We start from the raw sequence: 8,773 nt of genomic DNA, 5'->3' as shown, positions 1-8,773 counted from the left end.
GAAAAAATTACTTTTCTCTAATTGGCCAATGATTCGCTACCCAACAGTGCTGCCCTCGCAATAGGATTTGTAAACAAACCTGAAAAAATGGTACAACAAAAAAAATGCACATAATTGATCGGAATCATATAATCGAGAATAATAAATATTGATTTTTGTATAACCATGTAACAGGTATCAAGAAAACTAAAAATCTTTAATCTTTGGATTCATTATAGGTACAGGTCTAAGATCTTGATAAACTGCGATTTTCATCACCTACCAGATCATCGAAAAATTTGTGTAAATCTGTATCTGGAACATGTATTTTCAGAGATTATTGCGATTACGATTTTATCACTGTATTTTATTTTGTGTCATTTTCTAAAAATAATAATTAGAGAAATAAAAACCATGTAATAAATGATATGTATATAAATAAAATTGTACTTCTTTTTTATTCATGGATTAAATATATTACAAGTTAGTCATTTAACAGTTTATGTAATTGATACATGCGTAACAGAAAATTTGAAGTTTTTTTTAGGATACCATGAGTGTTTTCTCTTGTTGTATGTAAAATCAGCATGTAGTTCTTCAGGAAATTCTGGATGCTATGTTATTTTTCCATTAATCCAGCTGCAAATATAAAATATTGTAATATTGGCATGATACCTGTGGAAAAGCTTTAAACATGTACACATTAATGAAGCATTTAACCTTTGGCATATAATAATGTGTGATAGATATTACTTGTTTAATGTACTATTTTAGGCTTTTGATCATACATTGTATTGTTTTTGTTTATATTGTTGAATTATTGTATTAATAAATATAATATTGTTATTTAATTATTGCAATATTGTATAACCAACTTATCGAATAACATTTAGACATAAATATTTTATTTAAATTAAATAGTGTTTTTGGGACGCATTGTTATGTGTTTAATTTGTATGTAAAGGGCTTAAGAATAGAAAACTAATTTGGTATTATACCTACCTTTTTGAAACCGATGTCAGCTGCATATTCTCTGAAGCACTGTCTGCAAATATTTAAACCATATTTGCGGATCAATCCATGCCTATTAGCGCAAGCTCGACTGCAAAATGGATTATTTTATTTAAACAGTATATTAAATTAATAATACTAAAAAATAGCTGCAACATTAGTAATGTCTATAGTAATATTCACAATAACACAACTTTAAGGTTATGATTAATAATATGTAGAACTCAATTTACATTTACAATATAAATTAATGAATTTATATACTCATTTTTGTGCACTAGCTAAGTAATCATTTTAATTTTTACAATCATTTGTACAGTTCTTCAGCAATTAAGGAAATATCGTGGTAACAAATAAATGTAAACTATAGTAACATGCGGTCAAATATATTCCATGAAATTGTTAACATAAACTATAAAGTTATTATACATTAATGTAAATTGAGATAGTACATACCAGGATCTAGATCCTTGACCATACTTTCGCGGATGCGAGTACCAAATATTTAGAAAACCCATTTCTTCGTTAAGGAGATCCTCGTTGCATCAATTCAACGACGTGAAAGACAGGAACCTACAGGAAAGTAAGAAACATCATGTACCGCGATGTTTGCGCCATGGAGCGCTGTATGTAATTTCCGTTAAAGTTTAAATATTCTTTTATTCAAATGCATTTTATTGACATATAATTTTTTTCGTATATAATATCACAATATTTTATTTGAATTTAATAGTTTGTATTAGATAATTTTGTACAATAATTACGAACATTCGTATATATTTACATACGTATATTGTATGTAAATCTATAAAATTAATAGTACAGTTTAGATTGTTCATAATAAGTGGGCAATGCACATCTAAGAAGTTATATGATCTTCTAAATAAAATAAAAGTTTCATCAGACATGGTATAAGTACATAAAATGTATATTTCCTTACTTATACGAAGTATGTAATTGAACTTAGAATTATGATTAAGAAAATGCGTGAAAAATTATATGTATTTAAAATATGTAAAAATAACATTCATCAGTGTATTTTATTTTATTAGTGAATATTTTTTGCAATATAGCAATATCGAACTATTGTTATATAAAAAAAAATGTTAATAAGAATATATAGTTTTACAATAAGTATTTTTGAGTATTGCAACTATAAATTTAGAAAAATCAGAACACAGTAAACGATCTATGAATACGAACCGGTTTTCGCTGTATGTATGTCCCACTTGAGAGACGAACGACATAGCGGGGATAATTACAACGGTACTTTCGTTGGGTACGACTTGGCGTTTTAAACAGACATACTTTACACTCAGTCGCAAGTGCATCGACAAATGATACTAGAATCATATATTCAATCATGTCCGACCAGAAAAAACAGGAAAAAGAGGATGAGACAGGGGTTCGTAATATTAATAATAATCTATTTCATTGTAAAATATTTTTTATTTAAAATGCATATTTATTTAAGTTATTCCTTTGATATTACAGGATACCGATTATACAGACTGTGCTCAAATTATGAGTTTAAAAATGAAAACGCTTCTAAAAATTTGTTTATATTCCGTAGTAGGCCCGATAATTTTATACTGCCTCTTTTTTGCCTATCTACATTATCAAGAAAATTTAGTAAGGATACATACGAAAATAATCAAAGTAGAAGAAAAGAGACCAATATATAGGATATATGCAAGAAGTAATGATACTGGATACTTAAAGCACGTAGTCACTGTTCTTGACCGGTTGGGTTTTAAAGAGACCAATAACGATTCAAATTGGGACTTATTATGGGCTCATGACTATCCATTCAGAGTTCTATCTTCTAACTTAAGTAAATTACAAGATCATCAACGAGTTAATCATTTTCCCGGTTGTGGATATATTACAAACAAAGTAGATTTGTCAACAACTAAAGGACAATACATACTTCCGGCGTTCAAATTGCCAGAACAACGAGATGAATTCTTGAAACATGCTGACGAACATCCTAAAAAAATATTTGTGGAGAAGTCCAATGACCATCGCGGTATTAGAGTAAAAAATATAAGCGATATAAATCTTGCAGTGACTGGTTCATTCGTCCAGGAGTTCATACAGCAACCATTTCTTGTTGATGGCTATAAATTTGACATTGGAGTGTATACTGTAATCACTTCAATTGATCCTGTTAGAGTGTACATATATAAAGGTGATGTCCTATTTAGATTTTGTCCCATAAAATATCATCCATTTAATGCAGAAGTTTTAGATAAGTATGTAGTTGGAGATGATTATTTACCAATATGGAATGTTCCTTCCTTAAAACATTACTACACTACATTAGGGTTTTCAATGAAAGACTCGTTTGATGCCTATGTAAGATCACTTGGAAGTGATTCCCAGAAAGTGTGGAGCGCTATGTACGAAGCAATAAGAGAAATAACTTTGGCAAAAGAAGGATATATCAAAGAAGCTGTGGAACGTTATGGAAATGGAAGAAATTTCTTTGAATTAGTTCGGTTTGACTTTGCCCTTGATGAGAATTTGAATGTGTATACCATGGAAGCTAATATGTCTCCAAATCTATCTTCTGCGCATTATCAGCCAAATCAATTGCTTTATGAACAAGTTATATATAATTTGTTTGCTTTAGTCGGTGTTGGACAAAGACTTAAAAAAGATTCCTTGAAAATAAGGTAGAAATTAGAACAGATATGATACGAAGTTAAATTAAAAGTGATTCATAAACTTATCCTTTATTTTAGAAGTCAGGTAGAAGATCAAATGATAATAGCTGATAAAAATTTAGTAGTTCTCCCAGAACTCTGTATGGAATGTAACGATTGTTTCCGTGTAGAATGTCAGCTTTGTAAACCATGTTTCACGGCTGAAACTAAACTCATCTTATCCCAAAGTTATAATGAACATCAAAATAAAATGGACTTTCAGAGGATTTTTCCACCACCGATAGTAAGTCGTCTTCTGAGAAATATGATTATAATTAATCTTTTTTTTACAAAAAATAATTATTGTTTTCAGACAAAAAATATGGTGCTAAAAGATTATACACTGAGGAATCAGTTATTAATCAGATGGTACCAAGGAAAATGTGAAATAGACCACTCATGGTGTTCATAAATACTTTTAAGCTAAAATAATTTTATAATAGTTTATTATAAAATAAATAAGTATAAAAAATTAACAAATACAATACGTTTTTTATACTTGCTGCACATATTTTAATTTTTAGGAAGAATAAGTTTGTAAGTATACTGTATATTGTATCGTTTATATATATATACTGTCAAAATGAAAATTACGAACCACTTGTCTATTCATTAGTTTTATGAAAATGGAACAAAGAATCATTTAAAATTATACCTCTAATGATTATCACACTTTTTTAATTTGCAATCTTTTTTTACTTTTGATTTAGGTGCATTAGGGTTTGTACCTTTGTAAAATTCTTTTAACAAAGCCATTGCTGTATCGCTCTTAACACCACCTAATATCTTTGTTTCTGAATTATAAAGTTTAGGTACATTAAAAACACTAATGCATCCACCAAAACGGTCATTTGCACAGCCATACACAATATTACGCACAGACAGTTGATACAGTGCAGAAGTGCACATAATGCATGGTTCAACAGTAACTATTACATCTACATTATTAAAAACATTTTTGTAATCTAAATTTTTACTTTTACAGAATGCTAAGACCTGATCTATACAGTTTATCTCAGCGTGTCTAGTTGCATTACGAGTTTCATTAACAGTATTGTTACCTATAGCAATGACTTCATTATTGTATACAAACAAACATCCAACAGGAACTTCTCCCGCTTTTAATGAATCATTTGCTTTTTGTAATGCAACATCCATCCAACCCAATGTATCCACCATATTATGATACAGTACCTATAAGCTTTTAACTGTTTTTTAAATTATTAGAAGAATTAAACACTGACACAAAAAGGCTAATATTTGAAAATTCAAAATATTCTTTTTCAAAATGTCTTTGGATTAATAAATACACTTAACTGGTAAAACATTCAAGTAATCCAAACTCACTTAATTTTTTTGTTGCTTTTTCATTCCAGTTTTTATTATTTACAGCTCTTGGACTAGGATGAGGTAAACATAGAACCTAAAAATATTGGCATTTATTATTGCAAACAACATATTTAATAACATATTAGCAAATAACAACAAAGATATTTAATATCTTTAATATTTATGTTTACCTTGGTAGACAATTTATGAGATTGTACTACGAGTTGAGCACGTTTTTCTGCATATCCACCAATGCCAATAAGAATTTCTACTTTTAGTAGTCGAATTGTATCTGCCAAAACTTTATCACAAGCAGAGTGTACTTTTTGTATTTCAATTCCCTACAGATACAAACTATTTAGTATACATGAATATACATAATTTTATATTAAAAATATTATATTTTATTATAATATTATTATATTATATTATATTTATATTATTATATTATATTACCTTTATTTCAGATGGTGTAATGTTGCGCCCTTTCTTATCCATGAATGCAATAGGGCAATAATTATGTATATATGCATGTTCAAAGAAGTTTTCTGGATTTCCACATAATTCTTGGAAAAGTCCCCATAATCTTTTTCCACTGACCTCACTACGTGTGCATTGAAATCCAGTTACTTTTCTATCTGGCTGTTCTTTGGCAGGTTTTCCAACTGGTCCACAAATCTTTAACCAATCACGAACCATACTTATTTCTCCAAATGGAACACCAGTTTGAGACATGCCCCAAGGACCAGGATTCATTCCAAGAAATAAAATCCTTTTTGTAGTAGAACAATATTTTTTGACATATTTAGCATGTACATCAAATGCATATTCAAGAGGGCTATAAACATATTCTACAGGTAGACGAAATGTGATATTTCCTAATTCGGTAGTCAAGTTACGTTCCAATAATAACAATTTTTCAGAAATATCAAGTGTTGTATCAATTGTACTTGCAACACTATACTCTGTATCTTCGCAATATTCTTCTGAAATTTTTATTCTCTTAGCATTAATGTCTGGAGATTCACTATCACGCCTTGTTTTAGTCTTTCTTGAAGTTGACATTCTGGTTAATTATACTTGTTTTGTGACTATTCTTCTATAACACCACTGTAATTGTTTGTTATTATTTATATATAATTTTATATTTTAGAATAAACGTGTGAAAAGAAGTGTACTTTTTTCAAGCACATTCCAAAAGCGTAATTCAAACAAAAAATTGTCAAACTTTTTCAATATTTCCTGAGATTACAAAGCACCTAACTTTTGATAGTACACTTAATAAGATATGACATTGACATTAGAATTATACTTGGCACTCATATTTGTATTTGATTCTTGTTCAAATGTGTTGTATGTTTCTACGTTCAGAGAAAACAGCCATTGATTTTTCAACCGGTATGTGATAAAGCAAGAGAAATTGAACAAACATTTTGGATAAATAAGAATGAAAATATATCTATAGGGATTCCCATTTTTAATAAAAGAGAAAATCATTAAACAATAATATACATACATACCTACTAATCACAAAACATACGTATGGAATGTATTCTTTATTTTAAATCATGTGCATATGTGCGTATATGATATATGTACCAGAGGGGATACGAATACGAGATATGAAAAGGCATGAGAATGTTCGCATCCGAGTTTCGGCGCATCAATCCATACAAGATATCCAAAAATTATGGTACTTCCAGGAAATTAAGAGTTCCTGAGGTTATTCGAAGTAATTTTTTCCTTAGCGAAAATGCAAGCTTTGTTTACGACTTATTAACGAAAAACACTGACCAATGAGAAGCGAGATCAGTTGGCGCGAGGCTGTCGAGTCAATGAGCAGAACTGGGCTTCGACCGTTTGTTGAGCTGGCTAGCATAAAAAGATGCAATATCTAAATACATTAAGTAATACGTTATACAAACCAATTGCTGGCACAGCATCGTATATTTTGGGTACGACTGGAGCAGTAAGTAGTTTTCTTTTCAATTGCAAGTATAAAGAATTTCTTCTCTGAAAATAAAGTGCATACGCAATATGCTGCGTTAGAATAGATGAATAAAGAAATCTTAATAGAGTAATGAATACTTATGTTTTAATTCTGGAGAGATTAGATATTGGTATAACAATTATTGTTAACAATTAATGTATAACAATTGTTTATTTCCGAGTTATTCTTGAGAAAACAAACGATATAATAGTGTATAATTTTTTCTTATTATTAATCGTCTTTCTAAGATTCATTTATAACCTTTTGAATCTGTAAGCTAAACAAATATTGAATTTATATGTATTTGATAAAATTGATAATATTCCTATATTTTTCATTTGTAATTTCAGTCTTCGTAACTAACGCTAATGTACGTCCTAAAATTTATTAACTTAACAAAACTAACTTACCTTTTATATTACAAACATAATAAGATATGCATTTGGGTGAATAATAAATGTTATATTTGCAGGTCTTTACTTATGTTTTACCTGCACCTAATGACCCAATAGTAACGATGAAACAGTTATGGGAATTGGCAGCACAGAGAGGACCGTATGTACAGCTGGCTGCTCTGAGTGGAGCAACTGCTGTCGGACTTGGGGCTTATGGTGCTCATAGTAAGAAAGAATAACTTTTTATAGGTTTTATATCATTTAAAGAAATTCTAACAGTTACAATTTCAGGGCATTGTTCCAAAAGTTTATATGCATATAATGTTTGTGTACTGTAAACACATTTTATTTTGATCACATTGAGCAAATTTTTGATATTATAGTATATTATTAATGAATTAAAGTTTTCTTTACTACCACCATGAAGTATTTCTATATAATATAGTAGATAATATTTATTTTTTTTCAACTGCAGGGAAGTACCCAGAGGACAAGAAAGTTGACCAGGTGCAAGTATTTGAAACGGCTAATCGTTATCATTTTATGCATACATTAGCTATTCTTGGATTACCTCTTACAAGAATACCCCTTTTGGTAAGTTTTATAGACAGTGTAATTTTCATGAATATTTATTACCATTATTGTACTGATTTAATTTTTCATATGAATTTTAGGGTGCAGTATTTTTTATGTCTGGCATAATACTGTTTTCGGGAACATTGTATTATTATGCATTTACAGGTGATGGGAAATATAGGAGATACGCGCCAATAGGGGGGGTATGTTTCATTGTAGGGTGGTTAAGTATGTGCATTTAAGTTATTAAGAAATATGGATATTGTGATATTTGTGTGTTAAAGGATAACTAAATACAAAATTTCTATACATTCGTATATACTTCTACTAATGTACTTTTGTAATAAATTGATATTCCGTAATATGAAATACTTATTAATGATATAATGTATTTCACTTACGATATATGTCGACTAGAAAGAATATTTCGCCGGCAAACACGTTTGTGTTTAAATTTATTGAAGACTACCAAAGAAACAAAATCTCATTTGAATGAAACTCATTTATACTAATGAATTGATATATAAATATATCATTTGTTTATAATATTACCGATAAAGATTTAGATTGTATCTTAAACCATTAGGCGTTATACATTGCATCTCTATTTTTCCGTATCGTGAATATTTAAAATTGTTTTTCATTAATGACGGTTATTTTTCTATATTGTGTATACATTACCGGGTGAAATTCGTCGTTATCCATGTTAGAAATATAATGTAAAAATATAAGTGTGACTTGTTTTCACTTTTATCGTAAAATATGTAAAATTACGGAATAGAAGA

At 29.1% G+C, this 8,773-nt stretch overlaps 5 protein-coding genes across 6 annotated transcripts; 2 read left to right on the top strand and 3 right to left on the bottom strand.

Annotated features, from left to right (window-relative positions):
* Positions 1 to 418: 418 nt before the first annotated feature.
* RpS29 (ribosomal protein S29) lies at positions 419 to 1,605 on the bottom strand. The gene is made up of 3 exons (XM_033481348.2): positions 1,447 to 1,605; positions 982 to 1,081; positions 419 to 618 (listed from the first exon to the last, which is right to left on the bottom strand). Exons 1-3 carry the CDS (start codon positions 1,506 to 1,508, stop codon positions 610 to 612), a joined length of 171 nt encoding a protein of 56 aa, XP_033337239.1. The 5' UTR covers positions 1,509 to 1,605; the 3' UTR covers positions 419 to 609.
* A 592-nt stretch (positions 1,606 to 2,197) lies between these two features.
* TTLL15 (tubulin tyrosine ligase-like 15) lies at positions 2,198 to 4,183 on the top strand. Its single transcript, XM_033481368.2, has 4 exons — positions 2,198 to 2,395; positions 2,485 to 3,668; positions 3,738 to 3,942; positions 4,012 to 4,183. The coding sequence occupies exons 1-4, from the start codon at positions 2,354 to 2,356 to the stop codon at positions 4,108 to 4,110; spliced, it is 1,530 nt and encodes a 509-aa protein (XP_033337259.1). The 5' UTR covers positions 2,198 to 2,353; the 3' UTR covers positions 4,111 to 4,183.
* On the bottom strand, positions 4,128 to 4,877 carry LOC117226733 (tRNA-specific adenosine deaminase 2). The gene has a single exon (XM_076527878.1). The coding sequence runs from the start codon at positions 4,875 to 4,877 to the stop codon at positions 4,356 to 4,358; it is 522 nt and encodes a 173-aa protein (XP_076383993.1). The 3' UTR covers positions 4,128 to 4,355.
* Positions 4,878 to 4,952: 75 nt separating this feature from the next.
* Positions 4,953 to 6,092, bottom strand: Smug (Single-strand-selective monofunctional uracil-DNA glycosylase). Its single transcript, XM_076527876.1, has 3 exons — positions 5,484 to 6,092; positions 5,219 to 5,368; positions 4,953 to 5,121 (listed from the first exon to the last, which is right to left on the bottom strand). Exons 1-3 carry the CDS (start codon positions 6,090 to 6,092, stop codon positions 5,011 to 5,013), a joined length of 870 nt encoding a protein of 289 aa, XP_076383991.1. The 3' UTR covers positions 4,953 to 5,010.
* A 746-nt stretch (positions 6,093 to 6,838) lies between these two features.
* On the top strand, positions 6,839 to 8,357 carry LOC117226734 (transmembrane protein 256 homolog). Of its 2 annotated transcripts, none has more exons than XM_076527879.1 (4): positions 6,839 to 6,996; positions 7,490 to 7,637; positions 7,888 to 8,006; positions 8,087 to 8,357. In XM_076527879.1, the coding sequence occupies exons 1-4, from the start codon at positions 6,913 to 6,915 to the stop codon at positions 8,228 to 8,230; spliced, it is 495 nt and encodes a 164-aa protein (XP_076383994.1). In that variant the 5' UTR covers positions 6,839 to 6,912; the 3' UTR covers positions 8,231 to 8,357. The 2 variants fall into 2 exon arrangements, with proteins under 2 accessions (XP_076383994.1, XP_076383995.1); XM_076527880.1 differs by lacking the exon at positions 6,839 to 6,996 and adding an exon at positions 7,301 to 7,387.
* Positions 8,358 to 8,773: the final 416 nt, after the last annotated feature.

Source organism: Megalopta genalis, unplaced genomic scaffold (genome assembly GCF_051020955.1).
Source record: "Megalopta genalis isolate 19385.01 unplaced genomic scaffold, iyMegGena1_principal scaffold0050, whole genome shotgun sequence".
In the NCBI taxonomy this organism is placed as follows: Eukaryota; Metazoa; Arthropoda; class Insecta; order Hymenoptera; family Halictidae; genus Megalopta; species Megalopta genalis.
This window is presented reverse-complemented; position numbering and strand designations above follow the sequence as displayed.

Coding starts and splice junctions, on each gene's coding strand:
- RpS29 (XM_033481348.2), bottom strand. CDS start 1,508: ATGGGTTTTCTAAATATTTGGTACTCGCATCCGCGAAAGTATGGTCAA. Junction 1,082..1,446: donor GGTCAAGGATCTAGATCCTG/GTATGTACTATC, acceptor TCCATTTTGCAG/TCGAGCTTGCGCTAATAGGC.
- TTLL15 (XM_033481368.2), top strand. CDS start 2,354: ATGTCCGACCAGAAAAAACAGGAAAAAGAGGATGAGACAGGG. Junction 2,396..2,484: donor AAAAAGAGGATGAGACAGGG/GTTCGTAATATT, acceptor TTGATATTACAG/GATACCGATTATACAGACTG. Junction 3,669..3,737: donor AAAGATTCCTTGAAAATAAG/GTAGAAATTAGA, acceptor CCTTTATTTTAG/AAGTCAGGTAGAAGATCAAA.
- LOC117226733 (XM_076527878.1), bottom strand. CDS start 4,877: ATGGTGGATACATTGGGTTGGATGGATGTTGCATTACAAAAAGCAAAT.
- Smug (XM_076527876.1), bottom strand. CDS start 6,092: ATGTCAACTTCAAGAAAGACTAAAACAAGGCGTGATAGTGAATCTCCA. Junction 5,369..5,483: donor TTACACCATCTGAAATAAAG/GTAATATAATAT, acceptor TTGTATCTGTAG/GGAATTGAAATACAAAAAGT. Junction 5,122..5,218: donor CTCATAAATTGTCTACCAAG/GTAAACATAAAT, acceptor CAATATTTTTAG/GTTCTATGTTTACCTCATCC.
- LOC117226734 (XM_076527879.1), top strand. CDS start 6,913: ATGCAATATCTAAATACATTAAGTAATACGTTATACAAACCAATTGCT. Junction 6,997..7,489: donor TTTTGGGTACGACTGGAGCA/GTAAGTAGTTTT, acceptor TTATATTTGCAG/GTCTTTACTTATGTTTTACC. Junction 8,007..8,086: donor TTACAAGAATACCCCTTTTG/GTAAGTTTTATA, acceptor TATGAATTTTAG/GGTGCAGTATTTTTTATGTC.